This window comes from Amphiprion ocellaris, chromosome 12, assembly GCF_022539595.1.
Source record: "Amphiprion ocellaris isolate individual 3 ecotype Okinawa chromosome 12, ASM2253959v1, whole genome shotgun sequence".
NCBI lineage: Eukaryota > Metazoa > Chordata > Actinopteri > Pomacentridae > Amphiprion > Amphiprion ocellaris.
Genome location: NC_072777.1, coordinates 4,863,667 through 4,889,824, shown reverse-complemented (window position 1 = coordinate 4,889,824; position 26,158 = coordinate 4,863,667). Strand labels below are relative to the sequence as shown.

General features: G+C 42.3%; 1 protein-coding gene across 6 annotated transcripts in view; it reads right to left on the bottom strand.

Moving 5' to 3' along the window:
* The window catches only part of sash1a (SAM and SH3 domain containing 1a), a 183,232-nt gene that overhangs the window by 27,511 nt on the left and 129,563 nt on the right, over positions 1-26,158 (bottom strand). For 5 of the 6 annotated variants that reach the window (XM_023272393.3, XM_023272395.3, XM_055015808.1 and 2 more), the window contains exons 2-8: positions 20,279-20,407; positions 11,154-11,204; positions 10,976-11,025; positions 4,140-4,180; positions 3,114-3,203; positions 2,909-3,021; positions 52-150 (exon numbers count right to left, since the gene is read on the bottom strand). In XM_023272393.3, coding sequence (XP_023128161.2) covers positions 52-150; positions 2,909-3,021; positions 3,114-3,203; positions 4,140-4,180; positions 10,976-11,025; positions 11,154-11,204; positions 20,279-20,407 — 573 coding nt within the window. The remainder of the gene's footprint in view (positions 1-51; positions 151-2,908; positions 3,022-3,113; positions 3,204-4,139; positions 4,181-10,975; positions 11,026-11,153; positions 11,205-20,278; positions 20,408-26,158) is intronic. The other variant, XM_023272396.3, reaches the window with a different exon arrangement.

Below are 26,158 nucleotides of genomic sequence, written 5' to 3'. Positions count from 1 at the left end.
GATCTGGGAGGCGTCGGGGTAACGGGGGTAACGGGGTAAGGGTGTACTTACGTTGCAGTTTGAGGACTGGTTTAGATTGGGTGCAGATCCGTCAGTCCACTCAGCAGTGTCAGTACTGCTAGACTGTCTGCTGCGCTCATACTCCTTCAGCTACATGGAGAAGAAGAGTTTAGAGAGACAGAGGAACAGGGCTGGGGAAACCCACTCTCACCCAGCATGCTACCTCTCTCCACAGACTAACATCAGCAGGGTTCATTCACAGTGATATAAAGCGCATTCTGTAGCCTGAGGATGCTGATCATCAGGAAAGCTACTATCAAATTACTAAGTTTACATCCCTATGTTGCTTTATAGTCCTTTAACTTCAGTTTCCTATTAAAACAGTAAAGAAACTTTCTACATTATTTTGTTATATTCTATTATTACTATCATTATAAGATTCAATTTATTTCATTTGTACAAGAAACTTTCCTTGTTATTACAACAACTTTTCATTGTGCCATCACAATTTCCAAAACCAACATAACTTTCCTTAGAACATGTCAAGAAACTTTCATATGGTGTTATAAAAAAAGTCTATTTAGTTCCTGAAGAGATGCTGTTGCGTAAACATTATGATCTAGACATGTAAAAGGTGTTTTGTGTATTATAATTAGAAGCTGACTGCATAATCATTGCGTGACTATTTGGCAGAAGTGTCTGTCAACGACCAGGCTGTGTCTTGGTATTGGTCAGAGCAGTGTTGCAATATCTGAGTGTGAAAGAATGGTACCACATCTCCGTCAACACCATCACCCTGCCACAGACATAAAATATCCATTCATTACTGTATCTGTTCCACTTATGTCAGACAGGAAGCGAGAGCATGTCTGAGAACAACACGGTTGGCTACTAGAACTTGACCAGGAATGGAATTTTTGAGTTGATACTGACTTTAGGGAGTAAGAAATTCTGATATTGATATATTGGCCAAGATCGTTTATACATATATATCAGCCTTATATTGACAAAGACAGAATGATTGCCTGTAAAGCTTTTTACAAACTAGTTGGCAAAGACACTGCTTGACTCAGCACCACCGTCTGCTCAGTTGGGTGTGCTACATGTGCTACAGACAGTACTGAGAGGACTGTAAACAACGAAGTCAGGGCTGCTCTGCTGGACAATTTAAGTGATGACACTGTTTCTAAGTTACCCCAAGCATCTTTTTCTGTCCTATGTTCAGTAACAGAAAGTCTTCATATCTGCAAATATCGAAAAACACATGCTGACAACAACATATCTGCAATAGGCCAACACTGGCCAAGAACACCGACCAACTGACATATCAGTTGGGGTGGAGAAGTCTTAAACCTTGCCATAGGGCTGACAATATCCATGTCATTACAACTTCTGGAGGGGTTCCCAGTTAAAGCGCATGAGACAATGTTCCTGATGGACTGACTGCACATCTGAGTGCACTATCAACTCTAATGTCAGTTATTGTATCTGGTCTTGTCCATATTGCTTGGACTGTCTAGAGATATTGGTGGGGGGTAAATGCCCTTTAATGTCACTTCAACATCTGCAGCCCAGTGTGCCAACACTGCACTGACACCCAACAAACAATGAGTATGTATAAACACACAAATACCTTGCTACATACTTAGATCATAAGGTTAGCTTATGTGTTCATCAGTCTTGTTCTATGATGAATCTGTGCTACACTGTCTGACAATGACGTAGCTTTCAGGCAACGACTTACACCACATGGAAGTTTCTTAAAGCAACGGCACACCAACACATCAGCGTATGAGTCGTTTAAGTCAGTCTTAAGGAGGTATGCTGGTTTGTGAAAAAGTTTTTAAGTGATATAGCAATAATCAATATAAGACAACTAAATTAAATATGAGAAAAGTTTCTTGTAAAAATGGAATGAAAACATTTGATCTTATAATGAGAAAAGAATCTCAATATAAGTCTGTTTTCATCACGGTGGTAGCGATATGCTGCTCAACAGTGATCTTTTTTGTGTGCGATAGGATTTTACATGCATTTCACATAAGTCTTATGTTCACAGTCTGCTATGTTTGTCATACCCATTTTTTGTATCACTGAAAAATGATAGTGACGATATTGATCATTAAGATACAGTACGTCCTACGCAAAGACAAACACAAGCGTAACAATAACACAGAAAGCACTATCCACAAAGGCTAGTCATCGATTGGTTGATTGGTTTGACGGAGCATCAATCACTGGACAGCTGAGAGAATTAAGAGAATTAATATCTGCCTTGTGGAGAGCAAATCATGCTACCCAGGGGCAAGGCATTACACATTGTGAACAACAGGGGCAGAGAAAAGGAAAAACGAAGTCGGAAAAGAGAGAAAAGACAGAACAATCAATGTAGGAATTGATTGGCAGTCAGACCAAAATGAAAGTGCAAGAACATTTATAGGAAAGCCAGATGAATATCCACCATGTCCACCTAGAGAGAAAAACCACAATGCACCACAGCATCCTCCCCGACAGATGGGGCTGTTGAGTTACTATGACCGTCACCCTCGCAATTATGAGCTGAACAACACACCCACACACACTCCAAGAGCTCACACCCTAAAAATCCCCAGACTCCTGAAACCTCTGGACACGCCAGTCGGCCTGGAGTTTGTGTGTGTGTGTGTTTGTGTGTAAAGAGAACAATGCAGGGTTAAAACATGGGGCCTTACAAGAGGTTAGTAAGAGTGAGTCGTTTTAGTAAGCCAGAGCTGTTGTGATATATCACAAGGGGGGTGGGGAGCTAGACTCTAATCCAGGAGATGGTGAAGGGATATTGAGTTTGAAGGGAGGTTTTAGGAGTTGGGTGTTGAGGAAAGATGGGGGAGAAGGTGCAAGAGATGAAGCAGAAGTTGGTGACAATTCCTACCCGAGCCAGAGCTTCTTCTACGGTGATCATCTTCTCTTTCACCATCATCATCAGCTGGATCCGCTCCTCGTCGCTCATGGTGATCTCGCTGGCAACGTAGCCAATATCTTCTCCTGATTGGGGCAAAAGGGGAAACGTAACACAACAATTACTGAATAACTTGGATCTGGAAAAAAGAAAAAAAAAAAGACAGAGCCGGACAAACCTTTGGATGTCTGTCGCACAACGGGCTTGTGCTGAGATTTGCGGAAGTTCTGCCAGAAAGATTTGTTCTTCTTTTTATTGTCCCATTTGCCTAAAGGGAGAAAGGTATCAGTGGAGTGATGTAGGGAAAACGTGTCTGATAAATCTGACATTACCCAGGGATACGATCAGAAGATTTTAACGATCTGAGCAAGGAACACCTTCAAGCACTTCACCAGTTCAACTATAAAGTTGATATAGGTTCGTCTACAATAACAGGTTTAGTCTTACGTCTCCCAACCAATAGCAGTTTTGGGATAAGATTCCTGCCTGGTAAATGTCTTTCAAACCACAGTTCAAGTCTGTAAAGAAGGACAAGCCCAAGCTGATGGACTCACCATAACATCATAAGGAGTTATCACCTCACACTTGACAATTTTCTGCCAGAACCATAGAAGACAACTATTTTCATAAGCTGAGTAGCTCTAACCATGATTAGAATATGTGTTAAATGTGTGAAATTGTTGTCAGGATACTCTCCCTGCCTGCTAAATGTCTTTTAAACCACGGTTGGAAACTTGAAAAGAAGGCAAAACCCAAACTGTAAGACCTCGGATCGACCTATCATAACATCATAAGGAGCAATCATCTCAGACTTGACAACTTTCCTTCAGAACCCAAGAAAAGAACTGTTTTCACAGGCCGAGTAACTCTAACCATGATTAGAATATGTGTTAAATGTATGAAATTGTTGTCAGGATACTCTCCCTGCCTGCTAAATGTCTTTTAAACCACTGTTGGAAGTTTGAAAAGAAGACAAAACCCAAACTGTAAGATCTCAGATCGACCTATCATAACATCATAAGGAGTTATCATCTCAGACTTGACAATTTTCTTTCAAAACAATACAAGACAACTATTTTCATAAGGCAAGTAGCTCTAACCACGATTAGAATACGTGTTTAATGTGTGAGTGCCCTCTTAATTTTAATGAATGCCTGTTGAATTGATGAATGTTAAACTGGGACGACAATGTATCTCAATTTACCTCCAGATCCATCTTCTGAGCTGGACTTGTGCAGGGGCATTCTAGAGGAAAAAAACAGCAAATAAATAAAAACGTATTACTATAACAAGTCTAATAACTCTGTCCAAGCAGCAATGCAATGCACGATTCAGGGAGCCGCCGTTCTGCTTCTCCACCACTTGGGGTCAGTGATAGTACTCGGGTGATTGAGGACCAGGCTCCTGAGGCTTGAGAGGGAGAAGGTGGAGAGGAGAGGGGAGACAATGGCACCCCTGATGCAAAAAAACAAGTGGTTAAGGATGAACTTGGTGGAACTGCAAAGTGTTTAGGAAGCAGGGAAGAAAAGAGGAAGGTCAACGAGATGAACGACCAGCGGTGAGCTGAGCAAAGAAGGGAAAGGATGGCAGAGAGGAACAGAGGGAGACAGAAGGAGGGAGGAGGAGGAGGAGAAACCACAGGGCAGACTCAGCCTGTTTGTGTTTCCACTTCCCTCCACAGGATAGACGGTCACGAGGAAGAGAGAAGGAAGAGTTGGAGGGAAGAAAGAGAGGAGAGAGGGCAGAAGAGACGGAAAATATTTCAGTTGGAAAAAAAAAGAAAACCCTGACATGTGCGTGCACTTTCTAAATAACTAACATGGCGAAAATAATAATTTGAAAGCCTTTTTGGAAAACGTGTTCTGCGCTCAGCTTCCGATCAAAAAGTCATGTGTGAGCAGCCTCACCCTGCTTTCTAGCAAGTTCAGCAGCATGTTAGATCTTGGCTGACTCTCCCTTGTTCTGGGGGTGACGAGAAACCACATCAAGCAATTCTATCCCTGTCTTCTTTATGTGTATACATATATATAAATAAGAAAAAAAAGGATGAGCATCAAAGGTTAGACTTCAAAGTCGCTGCTGAAAAACTTCACAAGAAGAGAGTTTTCAGATTGGGCTGACTAAGACGGTAAAGAATAAATGGAACTTGGGGACAGATTGTGCACATGAAAACACCCTACAGGTATGTTTATGTGTGCTTAAGTGTGGGAGTGATAATGACTAGTCGTAGCTGCATGATCTAAGATTTTCTGTTCAATTTTTCCGTTTTAGTTGAAAGGAAATAAATCACAGAGGGAACAGAGGTATAACAACTGTACATATGTCCAGTTGAGACCCTCAGACACTTATTAACTTAATCTCTCCACTTACTCTCATTGATATGCCGTCTCTTTTCTTGACTATTTTATAAATTCACGTGCATACAGCTGCTGAGCCGTGCACAGAGACAGGTGGCATCCAGTGAAGCAATGTGAAAGTGTGTGACAGGCATCAAAACAAGATGAAGAGGTCACTTTCCTCTCCAGCGCCTACATGTCTGCGTGTCTGTGCGCACATGCGAGCACATATGTTTGTTCCAACATGGCAGCCCCTTCTGGGTGCAATGGGAAATCTTCGCACGGCTTAAAGCCCAGCTGCCATGGCAACATAATGAGATGCTAATTGAATGGAGGCCTGTATGGTTGGCCCCTCTGCTCATCCCCCCGCTCAGACAGGCTAGGGCCAAAGCTAATGCTAATAGAACTCACTCAATAGAAGCTTTTCTGTGGCAGCATCGCCCCCCCCTACTCCCTCCCACCTCCTCCTCCTCCGTGCTCTATAAATTAACCTCCCCATGCAAGTGCACGGACGCACGCACTCGCACACATCCGCTTGAATGTCCTCCAAAGAGTGTGTCAGCCCCGGCATTGTGTGGCAAGGCAACTTAATTGGTTTAACCTTAAATCTTTGGCATGCCTTTCTATTTCAATTCAGCTCGTTGCATTGAGTAGGGGACATTTGGCGGCTTTATGTCTCATGAGCGTAAGAAGCTAACTAGGGAATTATAGAAAATACAGTACGCTAACTTTGCCTGAGCCTGTGCAGGATGGGTGAAAGTTGCTCCCCATGATACCTCTGCATTGTGAGACGTAAAGTGCTACAAATGTTAGAGGATCTAAGGTGAGAGAAGCAACCACGGACTGATTCCATTAAAGCTAGGAGTGAATTTTAAGTTTGCTCATATTTGACAGCACTTTACCTAGCAGGGGTGAAAAGCATTAATGAAAAGCTGTGAGTGCTGTTCATGTGATGGAAAAAGGGCTTTGAAACATATGGCACATCTGCAGAGATGTAATACCGTGAATAATCTTATAAGTTATGAAGAGGTTGCAAATATATGGACATATGGACAACCAGAGAAACATCCAAATGTGGAAAAGGTAACAGAGAACCTTTCCTAGATCCCATCCTGTGTGCAGCTCCGGTGACAAACCAACCCAGAACAAGATTTGCACAAACATCTGAGCGCCTCTGTTACGGCTGTGGCCGTATTTTGGTAATGTTGTGTTTGTAGTTTTGAAATGTTGTTTTGTCTGGGAGTGGGTGTTCTGTGTTGTTTGTAGATCTTAGTTTCGTCCTTGGGGTCTGTTTCGTCCTGTTGGTTGGTAGTGGGTGTTCTGTCTTTGTGGATCTTTGTGTGCAGGAGCTGATTGGTGGCAAGGCGGACCCAGCGCTGATTGGCTGTAAACCATTTTAAATCTTGGTGGCCGGCAGTGATGATGGGAGCCTCTCTGACAGCAGCACCCGTTGTTTTTTTTCCCAGACTCCAAACTTTTGCCATGATACCTGTGTTTTTTGGTTAGATTAAGATAGTGTGTTTTTGTTTGTTAGACTAAGGTTTATTTTTGTAGAAGTTGTGGTTTTGTTGGATAGGACCTTTTGTTTGAGTGCTATAATGCCTCTTTAGTTTGTATCCAATTATTTTGTTTGTTTTTTTTCCCTTGAATGAATAGCCCATGTGGTGGCCTCTTTTATTTGTAAATAGTGTAAATAAACCTTTTTGTAATTTTTCTACAAACTGTTCATCATTTTTGGGGACTGGGAAAATATTCCACCTTATTTTTTTTTTTTTAAAAACAAACATTATGCTACGCACCTTCCCCATAGACGGGTGCGTAACAGCCTCCATGTTTGCTTCACGCTGCCATTTGTTACTGCATTCAACAGACATTACAACAATGCACACATGTATTTGCGGACAGCGACTGTGTTCTTGTGTGGTTACAAGGCTGGCCACCTGGAGCAAAGTGATCCCCAGTGTTCTTGTGGAAACAATGAAAGGTGACAATGTGGCGGTGGCAGGAAGCGCAGAGAGGCGACCTCTTCAGGGATCACTGGTCACAGAGGTCATATAAAGTGGAAGGCAGAAGCTCACATCGCAAGAAATTAGAAAATCAGCAGCCAGGTAGAACACAGATGTAACACATATTTTTGAAGGCACTTAAAACTGAGTGCATTTTATGCCCACGGTCTACTATGTTCAGTAGTTCCATGAGGGCTGCAGCCATAAATGGTGAATATGCTGGCGAGGCGCTTTAGTTTTCCAACATTGGTGCTGTTGTTTTGAACAGATTCTTCACATGGCACAGCTCACAAATCCATCTGATTATTGCATAAGCGGGGTTTTGCAGTAGCACAGCTGCCTGTAAGTGTTCAAGTTCCCTGCTGGAGCCAATAATCAACTATTTGTATCTCATGTCTGTGCACATGTATACTTTCATCAAGATCCATTTACCTCTGCTGATAAGCTAGCTGCAACAATACCCACTAATCAATCACATTCCAAAACAGGAAGACCCCGGCTCGAACCCTTCGGCCTCCTGAGAGAACTCTGTCACCAACACTCGCATACCAGGCAGTATGGGAGCTATGCCCAGGTTTTGCCAACAAAGTCACAGACACATAGATGGAGGGGTGGGAAGGCCTCTGTAAGACGTCTGGGTAATCTCCGCTGGCTGCTACTGTCCTGCAGAGAGCTGGGTCAATATATAATTGAGGGACTTTTGAAGTCCACAGCATATATCTTGCATACATTTTTATAAAATGTTAAAAAAAACAAACAAAAAAAAAAAACTAATGTTTTTTCAAGTTATTATGATCATGTCTTTACAAATTCCACAATTATCTATTATGGAAACAATCACTTATTAATAAAAAATGACTGGATATCACTAAAATGTCAACTAAATAACCATCAAAATTTAAAAACAACCACCTTCTAATTAGTTAAACAATAATAAAATGAGCTTATTCAAAAATTGTTTCGATTGTGTTCTTTTTATTAAGTTTAGATAATCATGACAGATATTTATTTTTTGGCAATATATCAAATTTTATATGGAAAATAACAAATTGTATCTGTGTCCAAAAAATCACTTTCAACAAAAACACCTCTGAAGGAAGTGTGTTAATTCCAGATCACATGACCTGCTCCACATGATGTCATTTCCTCCTGAAGAAAAGACTGGCCAGACTCCAAAGTATGCTTTTGCTCCTCTTTCTTAGTTAATTAATATAAAGGAGTGTTTCAGTCAAGTGTGGATTCATCACATGTCAACAGGTTTACTACAATATCTTTAGAAATAACTTTCAATTTTACTCAATTGTATATATAATATTTATAAGAATCTTTCTGTAAAAATGCCATGTGGTGTTTGGTTGTAGGCGGCCATGTTGATTTTAGGCCCAAAAACAGCAAAAATGTCAACTATGATACCTGTCAACAACAAAAAGTTCTGCAATTATATACTGACCCAGGTGGTGACGGGGTATCCACGTCCAAATGTGCAAATGTAGACTATGTGGATTTTGTGGGTGATGTGAGGAATGTGACTGAGGAATGGATGAAGCTTGTCTATCGGTTTACCTGCACATGATAAATCACTCTACCTGGAAGCCATTCAGTTCAAGGCGGACAATAGGCTACACAACTGACAAGACTGAAAAGGACAGATTACCATAAAAGATGTTTGTAAGGAGTTGGATGTGAGAAATAAGGTTCTTCATATCTAACTTCCACACCAGAAACAGAGCTTGGGATTTAGTAGGAAGAAAGAAAGAAAATGAGGTTGAATATAAAGTGGTTTCATTAGAGATTAACTGAAGGCTCAAGGCGAGGCAAAGCCCGAATGTTTAAGAGAAAGGTTGATCTGAGAGAAAACATATGGAACACAAAAGACAGAAAGAAACCAGACTGACAGAAGAAGCGTATAGTACAGTAAGGGGCCTCTCTCTCTCCAACAGCAGAGAGGCGTCATTCGAAAATTTGGCATCTGGTTCCCATCACCCTCAGAGTTTGTCTGAGCAACATATACAGCCCTGGGAAAAGAGATCATGTCTGTGGTATGCACTTCCTCTGTCACACGTGGTCATCACGTGAACATGACAATCCGACTGGGGGTCACATAGGGGTGACAGTCAGAAATAAACACAAAATTTAAGGAGACGAAAAATAAAAGTGATCTGTTAGCCTTTTGGTATTGGAAAAAAGTGTTGACGTAGGACTCTCAATTCCTCATTTAATCTCTCCTTTAACTGCAATAAGGATATTTTTTCATTGGTTATGCAATGAAACTTTCAGTAGTCATCTTGTCATGTGGAAACATTAGAATATATTCCTGAACTTTGGTCTCGCTTAGCAGAGAGCAAACAAACGTGCCTGTAAAGAGGCCAAACGTGTGCAACTCACGTGAATCTAATTCTGTTTGACAGTCGGGCATTCATAGAGCTGTTTCGCCGACCAATTTGGATTGCTTTAAATGCGTGTAACATTGTGTAACAGTGATCTCATGTCGGGGCAACAGTGGAGAAAAAAAAAACCCATGCACTGAAAACACAGTGGTGTGCAAAAAAACGTACACATACACACACATGCGTTTGGATTACAGGAACCAGTGAAAAGGAACCCCACCCACGCCTGGTTCCATCCTGCTCTTTCGTTCATGCTCTTTCGCTGTAATCTTTTGGCCATCGCCTCGCTCTGTCTTCCCCCCTTTTACCCCTGGCAGGACACAAAGGCAGGAAGGAAGCACAGACGGGCCCGAGAACAGAGGAGGGCTGCTGAGCTGAGCAGGTCAGCCGAAAGGAAGCCGTCACTGGGTTTCCTTTAGGCACAGCAGGGATGTGAGCAACGGAGCTTAGAAGACCAACTACGTCATCTTTGTAATGTCTATGAATGTAGGCTGCTGACTAACTTTACACTCTCCTAAAAAAAGTAATGTTTTCTCAACTTAATCAGATATTTTGCTTTACAAATGTACACAAAGAATGCGTAATGTACTAGAAAAGAAGGCATACATGTGTTACATAGTGACTACTGTTTTGGATGACACTACTGGAAGAAATATGAGTGGCATTTCATCTAACTCTTGAAAGAAAAAAGCTCTCTGCGTAGCGAGACCAAAGTTGATTACAGTGCAACCACAAATTACATGGTAATCTGACACACTGCTGTATGATGTTTAATGAAATGCATATTATTGTCACTACTGAAGCTTTGCTTTGATAGCATATTTGACATTTTTGAAGAAAATCCCTGCCTACGCCGATGAAACACTCTTCATTTACCGTTACAATATGCTGGAACAGACTTGTACAAGTCTGCCTGTCTGAGTGAATCAATGTTTTCATGTGTGAAAAGTAGAACTACAACTGAGGTTAGCTGCAGCTGCACTGGTCACTTGCACAACAGCACACATACACAAGGGTTTCCCACCTGAGGAGACGTCCGTTTGTCCCCTAAGGGCAAGGTCAGTTACCATTTGTACAAGCTCTCAGACAACATATCTATCATTCACAAGAGCTGCGTGTGGAGGTTTGTGTATTTCTAATTGCCTCTCTCCATCTTCAGCTGCGGACATGAAGAAAGCCTAAGTGTGATCCATGATTTTGTCTGCAGGCATGTACGAGTTGATGCGATCCAGAGACACGCTGCACTGCACATTGTTTGGACATGCAACAGACACACATATTGAAACCCAAGCAGGGGGAAAAAAAACATACTTTCTGTCTGTTTCAGGAGTGGACACCTCACTGCTGAAGCCTAAAGATTCCTGGGGAAAGAAAAAAAAGACAGGTGTCACATTGATAAGTGAAGCTTGTGTAAAACTGACAAGGTGAAGATACAAGTGTTACTTTGGTGCAGTTTCAATTGTTTCGTGCAGGTTGTGTCTCTGCCTACCTGGATCTCATTACGGAGCTGCAGAGAGGTGCTGCTTGGATCCTGTTTCTCCTGGAAAATTGCAAGAGAGAAAAGTGTCAAGTGTCAACATCTAAGATGAATCGGTTCATATTACCGGGGCATTTGAACTTCAAGAACAAAACTGACAAGAACAGAAAGGCAAAATAAGAAGTGAAAGGACAGTTGACTACAGAAACACTGCAGGGACTGTTTCACAACTCCCTCGTGGGAAAGACGTCCTCCAGTCAGGTTCAGTCACACCTTCGTATTAGTGAAAACAAACACAAGCACGTGTGTGCACACTGTCGACCCACCCATTAACAAGTCAACACTCGCCTCAGGCACCCAAACTTGCAGTACTTGTTTCAGAACACCTGATATCTAAGTGGTTTTGCTGCATGCTATACGGTTGCCAACGCTGGGCGAAGTGGGCTCCGGGTTCGATTTCCAGTTAGGGATCATTTGCTGCGTGTCATTCTCCTGCTCTTTCTTTGTCTTTGTATCAAATAAAAGGCATACAAATGTCGACTTCCAGTATGCGTTAATAAAATCCGACTGAATACCCCTGAGCAGTTGGCTTCCCTATCATAAGAAGACATGATAAAAGCAGCTACGTAACTGGCTCCCTGAATTCCACAGTGTGTTTACAGTGACGTTAGTGTGAACCTCCCTCTACTCAAGGCAAACACCTGCTGGTTTGCCTCACAGGATTAGAACACAACATACCATAATGGACTAGCACTGGCAGCACACGTGGGAAAAAAGGCATATATGAAAACCCGATACCCAGACTTGGCTGAGCTTTGTCCACAAAGAAGCCGCACAACAACAGTATAAACTGGCACAGTTTTTAACCTCTCTGCACAAATGTTGCTGAGCTCCTATAGCCCACGATGTCTGTCGGGGTTGTTTTCACTACAAGGCTGGTTGCTCGTACAAATGTCCGATGCAGGTGTACATATCCAAATACAGATGTATCCCAAATCAAATGCTTCTACAGACAGACATGGAGACAATCGCAGCAAGTCTGCAACTCAGATTCAGATTTGAACTTGCAGCATGTAATATTTAACGCCAGCAAACAGCCTTGAGGGGTGGCTGACTGTGCAGTTATTTTTTTTTTTTGTGGTGTGTTTTTGAACTGTCAAGGACGAGAAAACCTGAAACTCCCTGAACCCACACTTGCATAGTTTTACCACTTTTACTGTTAACTTTTAGGGAGCACAATCACAGATAGGATCAGCAGTTTACTTCATGGTAGTGACAAGATTTTAAGCCAGACATCTGAGGTTAACATCTTGCTCCTGCTCATTGCACAATGAAAAATATGCGAATTTTCTCTGTGTGCTATCAACTCCATCTGACATGAACTGGAGGGTAAGCAAGGATAACCCAAATCCCGCATTATTTGTCTCGATTATTGTTCACTAGCACAAGGAGGCAAAGTCAGAACATGTAAACCGTGACTTCAAAAATATTTGTGGAAAACAAATGTACAGTGTTTCTCAGAGCTAAAATCAGATAATATAAAAACATTATAAGCAGACAAACTACACAAAGTATCAGGGGACATTAAAGCAGTTTTTGAAAATAATGCATATGTATGACAGGTTTGGGAGTATGCAAATGATGTAAGAGATGGGAATAAAGCTGTAGAAATTATAAGTCAGACAGATGGTTTAGTTTAGTGCAATGACGTCTTCGGTTTCCCATATTTTGTGCTGCTCTTTTGGTGAGATTCATCTGGTTCCAGACAGCAACATAACCAAAGACAAGTTCCTGCTTCTACTTTCTGTCTGACTGTTATTATTTTACCAGCTTATGACCATGAATTTCAGTCAACATATCATGATGCAGATGCTGGTAACACATTTCTATTTTTGTAATGTGCAAAAATCCTGTCAATTCAACTATGATGTCAAAGATTTCAAGGAACACAAACTCCAATTAATCATGTTCTTGGTTTCTTGCTGTGGCTGAAACCATCACTGATCTGAGCATCAGGTTAAAGCTAAAGTTTCAAGTTTATCAACTTGACAGCTCAGGTGGCATTTCACCTGGTTATCTCACTGCAGGGTCAATATGCTTGGATAATGGAGCTGTTATCAGTAAAGTAGGTTAGTTCGGTGGTAAAAGTTTAAAGGCCTCTAGGTGGCTGGATTTCTAAAAACAATTAAGCGGCTCTTTGTGCTGCTGCCACTAAGAAATGACAAATGGAATCCAGGGTTTCCCCAAATAAATGGAGAGCAGGAATAGGAAATGAGTTGCTTTTGAGAAATGTGCATCATCCAATATCTCCACACCCAGATATTAGATTGTAGGATAACAGTAACAGGAAGCTCAATGAGGAGGGCTTCCTCCAGTTAGTGTGTCATGCTGCCAAATCAGGGTGACCTTTAGTTTAACCTTTTTTCCTTCTTTAAATGGGCTTTATAGGAAGGGAGTACAATTGTTCCACGCTGTCACCTTCTACGCATGAGTAAGTGATTTAGTCAGAAGTGACATAACCAGCTTTAAGAGCTCTTTAAGAGCCTGGTGCCTGGGAGTCAAATGAGTAGTGGACCTAAACTGAGGAGGTGGCTGAAAGCCTCTAAATTAGCCTGAACCCTACACTTATCACAACAGCAGTCACTCAGGGCAGACTGTAAAGATGCTAGCGAGACAGTCTGGCTGGGTTCATCTGCGACATTCGGTTTAGAACAACAAGTCCTGCTGGCCATTTGTCTGTTTGTCTGCTACTGTGATCAAGCAGACAGAGGCATGTTTTCTGAAGTTCCTCAGTGAAGTAAATCAAGCCATGTCGGAAGAGCCTTTTAAAAATTTGTCCATCCCAGGGAATATGGTGATTCCCATAAGTTAGAGAGCAGGTACTAGTCTGAGGTCATTAAAACTTCTGCTTTAACTTGCCAGGCTATAGGGGAAATCTCAGGAAGGATTGTTTGCCTGCATACAAAGGTAGAGCTTACATGAGGCAAAGAAACAACACATCCATCCCTTAAACAAGCACAGCTTTGCCAGTTCTGTTTAAACAAGTGCATTGTGAGCAACATTGAGAACATCACGCACTCACAATGTGCTCTGCACACGCACAATCCCAAATACTTTCACAAAGGTAGCGGCAGACTGGTTTTGCTATCAGATCCTCTCTGATGGCTTCCCCGGGTTGCAGCATAAGAAGAGATATGCCAGACTCACTGGTGGTACAGGCACACTGCCAAGTAGTTGTAAAAACTATTTTAAAACACATTGTCGCCCTGCTGCCTAACAAACATGCCACACATAGATACGCACAAAAATACACAGCCAGATGGAGACCATGACGCCGCCGCATACTGTACGTGCGACCACAGACATAAAGCCAGACTGAAGAGCACCTACACCCATCTCGCCTCCACTTCCACACACAGAAGCCCCTGAAAGACACAAAGCGGCTCTCTGTTCCTCCTACTCATCTTCAGCTTCCCTTTATGCCGTCTCTGACATGGTGAGAGCGACTGAGAGGAGGAGAAGATCGGTGAAAAGCAAAGAAAACCTAACATCCTTTCCACTTTTCAATGCAGATCTGAGAGATTAATTTGTCACAGCGTGTGATGGGAAATGAAAATTCATGTAAAGGCTTCCAAAAAGGTGCACTCTTGTTTCTTTCAGACGCGGGCTTTGCTGGTAGAGAAGCATAAAAAGAACGGTGAAGAAGTTGCCAGCTCGACTGACACAGTTTTTGAAAGAGAATACCAAATCAATATGTTTTTGAGTGGGGGTGTCTATGAGTGTGTGAAGCTTGGATCTCGCAGCCCACTCCCAGAGGGGCCGTGCTATCCTTTACATGAACTTAGCAGCCTCATCTTCAGATGCTGCTCTACTTACCCAAAACTGGCATGTATGCGTGTGAATGTGCTTATGTTTTCCCTCCAGATGTCCACAGGGGTTGTTTGTGCACAGTTCACCCTGTACATGTGTGTGTGTGTGTGTGTGTATCCATGCAAGTGTGATGCAAATCCAAGACTCTTGATTGCTTAAGCGTGACTGAATTGAGTTAAAATAAAAAGAGAGAAAAAGAAGAACTCCCACTAATGAGGATCACGATGTCTGCAGGGACTGGGAAACTAGCCTCTGAATTGACTAAATCCTAACATACACACACAGTTCTGAAGAGTTGCTGTAATTCCACACAACACATTCCTTTCCATCATTAACCCAGAACCTACAGCCAGGTTCTGCTTTGCTGCAGCAGCAACAGATTCTGTTAATGACAGGGAAAAAGGGCAGAAATACAGCGTCGAACAGCCGACGTTTCTTCTAAACATGACTGCGAAGCCCACCAAAGTCATTCCCACCACAGTCAAGTTGCTGCCAACCTCACAGGCAGAAGAAGTGGGCGGATATGCAGCGAAAAGGAGAGACACCAGGTGGCTTAGTAGAGGTATGCCAACTGGCATGGCTGGCTGGGTGAATCTGGGTGGTGAGTTTGAGGTTGCTAGGTAGGCATGTGGAGGGACAGGCACCTAACTGGAAAGCCGGGTGCGGGCCTAAAAAAAGACGTCAGCAGCGGGACCAGTATGGCACGATGCAAGCCTGCAGAACCGGCTCATTTGGAAGCTCCACGCAAGTATGAGACGGTATTTAAATCTCAGACACAAAAGCAGGAAATTCATGGCCATAATGGCCACGATAAACCCAAGTCTGCCGTGCTACCTCTGAACTGCTGCGTGCCTGCATGTATTTCAAAACAGAAAACCATCAACGCACTCCTCCATCCTCTTCCTTTCAAGGTTCCTTGAGTGTGTGTGTATAAATGCGTACTTGCAGCACAGGCCGGCATATTTTTCCAGTGTGGAGCATTCCTAAGCCTTGAGGATCATCATTGTTTTGGTATTTCAAGACAAATACCAGAGTTATTACAAATTCCAATGACAGCGCCGCGATCCCAATACTGACAAATAAATCAGAAAGTAAAATTATAAATATACCACTTGCCGTCCGCAGGGGTTACGCCAATAAGGGAGCCACGCCAAGTTCTTTTGAAAGTAATCTTACAGCAACAACGGCGCTGTTTGAGCCTGTTGACTTTCTACGTTTCCAGGCGAAAAAGCTGGAGGTAGAGAGGACAAATAAGCAGAGGAATTCTTTCTTTTGCACTGTAGTTCTAACCCAGCTGAACTGACCCACTTAGACGAATGAACTTCATGCAGGCATTAAAGCATTAATCGCACTGTTCCTCACCTCATGGCAAAAACTAAACAGTCTTGACCTCCAACTGTCAAGTTGCTCAGCTAGAAAACAATTACAGCGCGGTCCTGAGGCTAACACATCAATGTGACACCAGCAGAGCCGTTTTTTGTGTTAAAAGTGTCTCAATTATGAAGTCAACTGTGAGACCAACAACTGGAGGATTTTCTGCTAAAGCATCAAAGGATTTCATCCGAAAGGCTTCGTTGTTTATTCACAACTTGAAATTACCCTCAAACAAAATTACCACAGATGCTGCTGCAATGTCTCATTATGGTTTACAGCGTGTACAAATGTGTTAAAAGGTTTGCCCCGCAACCACACATTCCAAAACCTTGATTTATATCCAATCTATCACCGTGGTTAGGAAGAGATGATAATATCTTGTTTGATGGTTGTCTCCATGCCTACACATGATTATTCTCCCCAACAGCCAGTCACTGCATGTCTGAGGGATCCCTCTTCGAGCGTATATGTCCATGTTTTAGCATGTTTTCACCTTCAGTAGGTCGCACTGACACTGAGCAGAGCAGCTCTGTTGATGCTTACAGGCATAATATAAAAGAACTAGTCCAATTCTCTTGGTACAGAAGAAAAGATGGCAGCCAAATGTGCCAAAAAACTAAATACAGATCTAATGAAGTGTGTTACCTCACTTTAAATTCAAATTTTGCGCAATATAACCTCTTGTGCGAAAGAACATTATAGTCTTTACTTTAATAAACTCATCTGTTGATTAGTTAAAACCATTTTTCTTCACTTTCTGAACTTTGTAAAAGTGAATGTTTGAGGCGAGTAACACATGAATAACAGGCAGGACAGAAACTTTACTTGACATATTAAAAACGTGGCTCAATTTCAAAAAGGAAATCTCCGAAGAAACTCATTGATAAGATAAGAGCTAACAAGGCCAATGAAACTGAACAAAAAACATGATAAACTCAGTTATGGTAAACATATAGATAGCAATCACACAAAACAGAGGCCTGAAAAGAAAACAGTCCTGAAATTCACAGCTCTGTGCTTATAAGAATCAGCTGTACACAAATTATCTACAATTTGTGGCTTTGGTTAAGTATTGCAGATATAACAAATGCATGAAAACATCACATAAATGTCACTTGTTTTGCAGTTGAATGTCAGGAAAAAAAGCTACCCTTTACCATTTGACCTGACCTTTCACTGACCTGTGACTTACAACAACCCTTTTTATTTAAGCTGCTGAACACTGTTTCAGTACTTCCTGTCACTTCCAGAAATAATCCTCATGCATGCCATCCATACTGTGTTCCATAAGAGTCCTGGGAAGCTGTGCATCACCTCTAATCCATATCCCCATTCCCAAAGGGGATGTTTATTTAACCCTTTGTGGCCTGGCAACTCATAAAACTAACATTCAGATGTATAGAAACAACGGAGCGGAGACCAAGCAGGAAGTAGGTGCATCGATAGTCATCTCAGAGACAGCCTCCGTTATCAGCTCCTAATAGAGAGCCTCCATGTTTTACCGCAACAGAGACAGCTATCACTGCATTAACTCAGATGCTCCCTCATAAGCTCAATGATGCATCACACCAGTGAACATAAATGCTACATTTCTCAAGAAAAAATTGAAGAAAAACCAAAAAGGAAACCAAACGGTTCCAATCATAAAGAAAGTTAGACTGAGAGTCCACTTGAGAACATTTTGGAGAACAGAAACCTAAATAAGAGGGCTTCTTCTTTTGGTGGTGACTACAGCTGAACTACAGACATTGGGGCTTTCTTGTGGGAATTTTCCAAAAGCAAATCAATAAATACGAGGTCAGCAAATACGCTCAGCAGAAAATATGAGGACTTTGAGTAAGGCAGTCTTAGTATCTTAAACTTTGGGCTTCTATCTTGACTTCAGCCTTCCATTGCAGTTTGAGTGTGAAGACCAAGAAAGTTCAATGCTTAAGTGATCTTTGCCTTCAAAGTTGCCGGCCTACTGATCAGAGTTTTTGTATCCTAAGGATTCAGTATTAGAGATGTAAAAACATTAAGTTACCAGTCATAAAAACAGAACTGACCAATAAATCTGGTATAGGGACAAAAACAATCACTGAAGAGACGGTTTTAAGGTGATTACTTTACCGCCCTCCTGTACCCGTTCAGGTCTTTCCCTAAATGCCGTGTCCTTCAAGAGTGCCATTTAAGAAATGTCTCTTCATTAACAGGAGTCTAGAACACCATGACCTTCTCTAACCATCTGCTATTAGTCCTGAGGGAATGGGCTGCATGAAGCTGGCTAGCAGCCACCGCTTTCTGGACGCACTTCACAGGATATAGAACAGTCATTCATGACTCTTTCTAACTGGGTGTCCACTTCGCTGTCTGCAAGTCTCTTGTGTTCTGTCTCTCTTCATGTTTTGTGCATTACCTTCACAATGCCTCCTAACAACACTGTCTAGGAGGATGAGTTTTGTCTTATCCTCGAAAGATGGGTAGAGAAAAGCCTGCTCCAGACTTGAACAAAACTAATTTTAGAAAATGACTGTACCGGAATGCAAGGTAGAGTGCAATCCATACTGTGTGGGTTGATAATGCACTTTTGCGAGCTCTCAATAAGGTGTTGTCTGACCTATATTCCTTCCTTCAAGTATTTTTCTTCTCTTCCCCTATATTTCGCTGCCAAACTTTGCTGTGTGGCAGGACAGCTGCAGGCTCTCACATTCTCCTCTCCCTCTCCCTTCTTCTTCTTCCTCTATTCACATCCTTGAACTGGGCTTCAGGCTCAGCCCCCAGTCAGCTCTTTTTCTCTCTTCTTCGACAGGGTGCTGCTAAAAAATCTGCCTCGATTGCTTCCTTTTCCCCTGTTTTATGTCCTCGGGATGAGGCCTTCCCGAAAGGTACGGGAAAAGTCACTTGATGAAAAAAGATAGATGAAAGTCTGCAGCCACACAGAGAGAGCACTTAACCTATGATCACATGCAATATGTGTCTGCATATCCCAAGCTATGATCTTCTTTGCTTTCCAGTTCCTCTCCTGAAAGCTGTGAGAACAGGATGTCTGAAGTCATTAAAAAGGAAGAGCACAATAAATCAGCCATTCATCCAAGCCACACCTGTCAACCCAACCAAAACCACATGGCTGCTTTCAAGCAGAAGAGGCCTCCTAATAAAATGGAGACATGTAATAACAGAGAAATCTATGAGGAGAGTAAAACTGGACGAGGGCTAAAATGGGTAAAGCTGAGGCTGCAAAAAATGTCGATGAATTATTATTTTGCCAGGCAGCACTGTCATAAATGTGACACTCAACTACCTAATGTTATCTATGTTGGATATTTTACCTTCTAGCAGATCGAGGCTGTAGGGCTACAGCTATGCGAAGAAAAAGAAAAGTGACCTCGTTGCATTTTTTATTTGCCAAAGTGACAATTTCTAAGGGTTCAAATCTATCCAGTCATGGGGAATTATGAAGTTAGCATTAGACTCTATAGCTGCTCTTGCATGCATGTGGACCTACTCAGTTGTGTGCTGCAGAAAGCTAAGTCCTCTGTAGCAGCACCAGCAGCATTCCACCATACGTTTGCTTGCAGCTTGGCAACCAAAAGGGGTTCCCCACTACCCTACATCCTCATGAAAAAAGCCCCCAAACTCCCCTCTAAGACATCCAGAACACCACCGCATTCAAATCCAGAAAAGACACACTGCCTTTGCGGAAAGTCTTACACATTGGCACACATTCAGGTTCTTTCTGTCACTGTTTTTCCTTGTCCGGTTGTTGGCCAAGGTTGAGCAAATTAACCCAATAAAGCTATGAGACTGTCCTAAAAAGAAGATGAAGGCATGCAAGCTGAGGACAGTGATAGTTGTTTTAGTTCAAATCACATCCCTTAAGCAGTGTTTTGGTGAGTGCAGAGGCAGTTATTTACCATGTCAAGCTCCTGGGAGACTCGCCGTTTGCGAAGTTCCTCCATGCGATCACTGACGTCACTGAAGCAGGTGTTATAGTACTCAGAGTACTCCTGGGCAAGGTCATCTATGTTGCCCAGAGAACCATCCTGAAACAGAGAAGAGAGGGCAGTTTAGCAAGGCGGAAGCTAACATACTGTGAAATGAAAGTGCAGAAGAAACGCCATCATTGCAAAACTCAATTTCCACAATTTATGAGTCAATGTTTTTTCATAAAACACTGCAAAAGAAAACCCCAAAACATACTTAGGTCTACTTACAAAAACAATAAATTCCCTTCCTGAGTCAATCGCTCCTTGTTAGGCACAAACATGCAATCATTTGCTTTCACTTTACAGCATCCCACCAACGCATTACACAAGGAAAAAGTCTAATCTAGTTAATGTACTGTATGACATGGACATCCCCTCCCATCCTCACCATTTATTCCAAGCAGAGCTATGTAAAATCAGCATTCTATACACTTAGAATTAGCAACATATACAAAACATCTACTAAATTGACAGCCACATATTTTGGTGAACTTGGCATTTCTTGGAAATCACCGGGATACAAACATAACTGACCACAATTTACCTACACAGATATGACAAATTTAATATTTTGTTGGTTTAACAGTTGATGCAAACTATTTTTTACAATTTTTTGCACTACATTCATTATGTGAACACTGTTTTTCTGGGCTGTACAACCAAATTCAAAGTTTCAACCAGTGCAAACTGAGAAAAACTGTGTTAGGAGAAGCATGCTGTTGCCATTCACCATTCTGCTGACACATCCCATACAAACAGACCAACCTATAAATACCTCCTCAGTAAAAATGGCTGTATATTAGGGCCATTTATTCACCCTTATCAGCTCCCATTCAGTGTCTCTGGCAAGCTCCTGGTTTGTTCCTGGGTTTTGTCTCCATCGCGGCTCATATCAAGGATGCCCTTTTAGCTCCTCACACATTCACCAAACTCCAAACCAAACACGTTTTTCCGGCTGGCTGTAGTTTAGATCAGCGCAGTTCCTGCCTTTGTGCAGAAGACGTGTTTGGGATTGAGAGAGGAAGCTTTGCTCCAAACAGTAAAGACCTTACCTAACAGAAAACAACAATCCTTAGCGAATTGAAACTTGGAATTTATGAAAACAATTTACTGAATGCCATCTGTCAACATAAGTAGCTTGTATCATGAATCAAGTTTATGAAATTAGATGGAATCAGTTGCTTTTACGTAACACCATTATCCAGCTAACTAAAAACACCAAACCCATATTTTGCTCCCTGAAATGAGATTTTTGCAGGACATAAAGCGATGGCTTTTGCTGCAACGTGGGAGAGAAGACCAACTACCATCTCTGGTCTCGGTGAAAATGTAGGCCATTCTGCCGGTGATGGCCGACTGCTGAATATTCATCAGTGTTGATCTAATCTGTGCCAGGCAGACAGCTAGCATTGAGTCACTGTGCAGGGTCCGAACAGTCTCTCTCTCTCAGTCTTTCTCAACCGGACTCCCTATCTGGGTGCCAGGCCACAAATGAATGGATCACTGTGAGTGTGAGTAAGAGCGCCACACACAAACACACACTCGGGGGCATAGGGCCTTCTTCAGAGATGGCTGTCTAGTCAGGGAGAACGCACATTAGCATGCACACACATGCATGCAAGGGGATCTCAAAAACATCGGACCAAAACAAACTGAGGCGAGCCAATCATAAAACGCCGCAATTCGGAGGACGGAGTTATGCAACGCTGGTTTATTAATTAGGCGATGAGTGCGACGTGACTGAAGAACACACGTGTTTTGTCTCAAAAGTTGAGTTTGGCTGGCTGTTATCTGTCCTCCCACCCCTCTTTACTTGAGAAATCCTGTTCTGGCCAGACATATGGTTTGAGATGACTGAGAATCCCAGAGGAACACTCCCCGAGCAGACACATGCTCTCCCCTTCATTCCTCACATCGACTGAAAGCACGCTCTCATTACAGAAATGTTTTAATCACCAACCACATACCAAGACTGTGTAAATCAATCCGCCGCATCCGAGATGACAAGAAACCTGTTCTCAGATTACACAAACTCCTGAGTGATTGGAGTCTACAGCAAGTGCAAACAGTGATGGATTATTTGAGGCACAGTAGAAGAGGTGGTTTATAAAGTTCCGCCATTCTTCTGCCCAGCAGGATCCTCAGCTGCGGACAGGTAACTCCGCATGTGTTTCGCGTTTCTCAAACACGCTGTGACAGAACTCGTCCACGTGTGCGCAAACATTCATGTGTGTGCGTGGATAACTGGGATTCCTCCAATTCTCCAGTGGGATTAGCTCATGGGCCTTCGGCACAGCTGACCCTCTCACCACACCTCCACCAGCACCTTGTAAAGTGACACTTCATACGCTCTGTTATCCGTGTGCTCTGGAAGTGGTGCACATGAAAGAAAAAAACACCTTTAGGTGAATCGGAGCGGGCGAGGCAGCGAGTTAAGAAAGGTAAACCAACTGTTTTCTGAAGACGTGTGTCAGCACATGAACAAGTGTTTCAGAAAGATTCTGTCATCGTGGGAGTGAAAGGTGGAAGAGCTGACGAATCCAGTTCAGAAATCAGGCAGAGTTTGTGGGTTATGGACTACAACAGCTGTGGAGAAGAATAAAACATCTGGAGTGTGGGAACAAAAACCTTCATGTTTAAGAGATTCTATGGATGGGTGTTAAATTCCCCATAACTTATCTGAGCTAGAAGAGTCTGTGTGTGACAGTAAATCAAACAAATCACTCCAAAAATATCCCTATAAAACTGCTTTATAAATTAAGTATACTAAAGTTTAAAAACAGCTTGTTTCATGCATGTTTGAAATAGAAACTAATGCTGATGTAGGTGATGTAACAGCAACTCCACCCTGTATGTGAGGGAGGCCAACTCCCTATTTTGACTCGAACAATAGCAACAATAGCTTAGCAAGAAAACAACACCCATATGAGTACGTGCGATTGACTTTGTGTGTATTCGCAGTGAAGAGCGTGCATGTGTCATCTGTGTCAGTTCCATCAAGATGCCTATTCCCAGTCTGCATATGAAATATGTCACATCTAACTGCACAAAACTGCTACATGCAACTTCTGTTCCAAGGACTCAAAACAGAAAACATTCAGAGAAATGCGTACTGCTGCAGAAGACACTGTGTAAAAGTAACCACTGTGTTAGCGGCCACCATGCTGCATCCAAACCCTAACTGCAAAACATTAGATCACTGTTTCAGTCATGTGTCATATGACTGCTACTGAAACATTACAGAGTGATTTATACACTATTCATTTCAACATTTCAGAGAATAGAGACGATGAACATCCCAGCCAGACATAAAAAGTATAATCCCTCACATCTCGTCATCCACATAAGCAGCTTTGGAATACAAGAGCATGTGGTGCATGTGTTAGCAAAAAGCCGCACATGTGAGAACGGACGCAGCATGAAGGCCCAGGAGGCTCTGGTCAATTGTGGTCATGGCATTCCTTGCATTCTTACTGACAAACACGTTTGTCTCTTAAGAATTCAGTAAATTAATACAAAGCAGCATCACTTTAATCAAGAGGCAAGGCTTATTATATTTCCATTCTGCTAATTACAGAGCCTGTGTTGTATATTTTTATTTGTCGGTAACAACCACACAAATAGGCTTCATCTCGATCGGTTTAACACGCCGCTCCACCCCATTCCATATCATATTAAAACTCCACCGGCTCCAGTAGTTGCACTGATTGAAAGCATCACTGTTGTTGTATGTACTTCGCCCAAAGATTGGCCCTCAACTGCCTGAATGAAATCTGTGGCCCTTTCATCCAAACATTCAGCATAAATAAAATAAATAACATGTGTTCAGCATGTTTTGACTCGTTCATTACCGACAAGTCTGTGGGTTATAATGATTATATACAAATCAGCTATTGTGGTAACATACACAACCCCGAGAATCCACAGACTTCTCACAGACCTTGTACAAATCTGTTTTCTTCACTAAGTTAATCAGTTCATTCAAGGTAACTGTGATAACTGAGGACTAAAAAACAACTCCAGGCAGCTAGATTGAGCTAAAAATGGCACAGTGTAAGTCTGAACAGTTATTTTATTCAAGTAACAAGCATTGCCATGATGTTTTTGTATACCTTTTCAATTCTTTAGTGAATAAATCATGTAGTTTTAACAATTCCACTGCTGTGTTTACTTTACATTTCATACAATAAGTTGGTAAAAGAGCTACTCTATAATACTGAATTGATCATTTCTTCATGACAAAAATGGAAGAATATCTGAATGGCACTGTATTCAAGTTTATTTATAAAGCTCCCATTCACAACTTAAGTCACTCCACTGAAGATATCTCTTGTAAAGTTATTAAAAATTCCACAACCAGCATGCAAAGCACTGATAACTTGGGTCTCCTTGCATGCCTAAGAATCACTGCCAAGACGCCAAGTTAATCTCTCAATCAGGTTACCCTCGACTCATGTTTTCCACATCTTTTTGCAAAGAGTCTCAACAAATGTGCTTGTTTACTAACTGTAAAGACAAACAGTACAAAACAGCTGCAGTACGTCCTCCTCTATCCTTTGGGCTCACATGCCTTCGTGCATCATACTGGGGCTGAGTTGCGCAGGGGTTGAATGGTAGTGTACATAGCAGTAACTATTGTTACAAGGATAGCCTTGTGACTACTCGTTCTCTAGGGGAAAGAACAATGACAGCAGTTTACAATAGAGCCATGCATCTGATGTAATGTTAGAACATCAGTAGTGTGATCGATTTCACTTGCTACGTAATCCCAGGACAGGAGTGGCAGGTTGAAATTGCCACCAACTGGCTTGTGCTGTGTTCCATTGTGCTAATGTTTTGTTTAGAAGTCAACCACAAGCTTTAATCATGGATGCGCCACCTTAAACCCAACAAGACTAAAGTGGATCGTCTGTCAAACAGTACAAGCATCATAGCAGCAATAGTGAGTAATCAGTCCTACTCCACCCTCAACTCTACCCATCCAGTTCCTCAGGCTCATGCAACAACAAAGATCAACTGCACCACTTATTTCTTCCCGGACTACTACAGTAGCAACACTCAACTGCCAACCAAAATGAGGATATAGACCAGACAAAGAAAGACAAACCAGATGAGACATCTGGAAAAGACACATGAGGAAGGGTAGAAAAGTTCCTCATGTGCCATGTTGTATCACCCAGCTACAGCAAATCTGAAAAAACTGTTAAAGGTACTGCAGTGGAGAATTCCACAGAAGACCTCGAGCCAGAGGACGTCTGACTAAATTCTGTGGTATTGGCTTTAGGAGCCACCGGTGGAAGACTGTTGAGGAGGGTAAGGGCAAGGGCCGCGGCTCACTCTTTTCAGGGAGCTTCCTCAGGATATCCGTGGCTTGAGCAGAACAGTGCTTTGCCATCCCAGCAGAGGAAACCTGCCAGATCTCTGTGTGACCTCAATAATGAGACTGGTCAGGGAGGGGGAGCAAAGGAGAAGTGAGCAGACTGGGCTGGGCAACAGAGAAAAAAAAATTAGGCCATTATAGACTGAGTTGGAACATTATTGGCAAAGACACAAAGTGGCCTATCTAACCAGTGCTTGGCAGGCAAACAGTGAGGCATATGCTGCCACTATGTATGAAGTGCTACGTGGGTGGATGTACATAGGGACCACATCATCTAACAATATGCTTCCCAGACACAATCAATAATCATGTCTCCAGAGCAGCACCGGATCCTTCGGTTTAGAGATGAAGCACCGTCTCCTACATAATCAGTGTTTTCCAAATGGACAAGCTCCCACCCACGCTGTGCAAAACACCACAAAACTCTC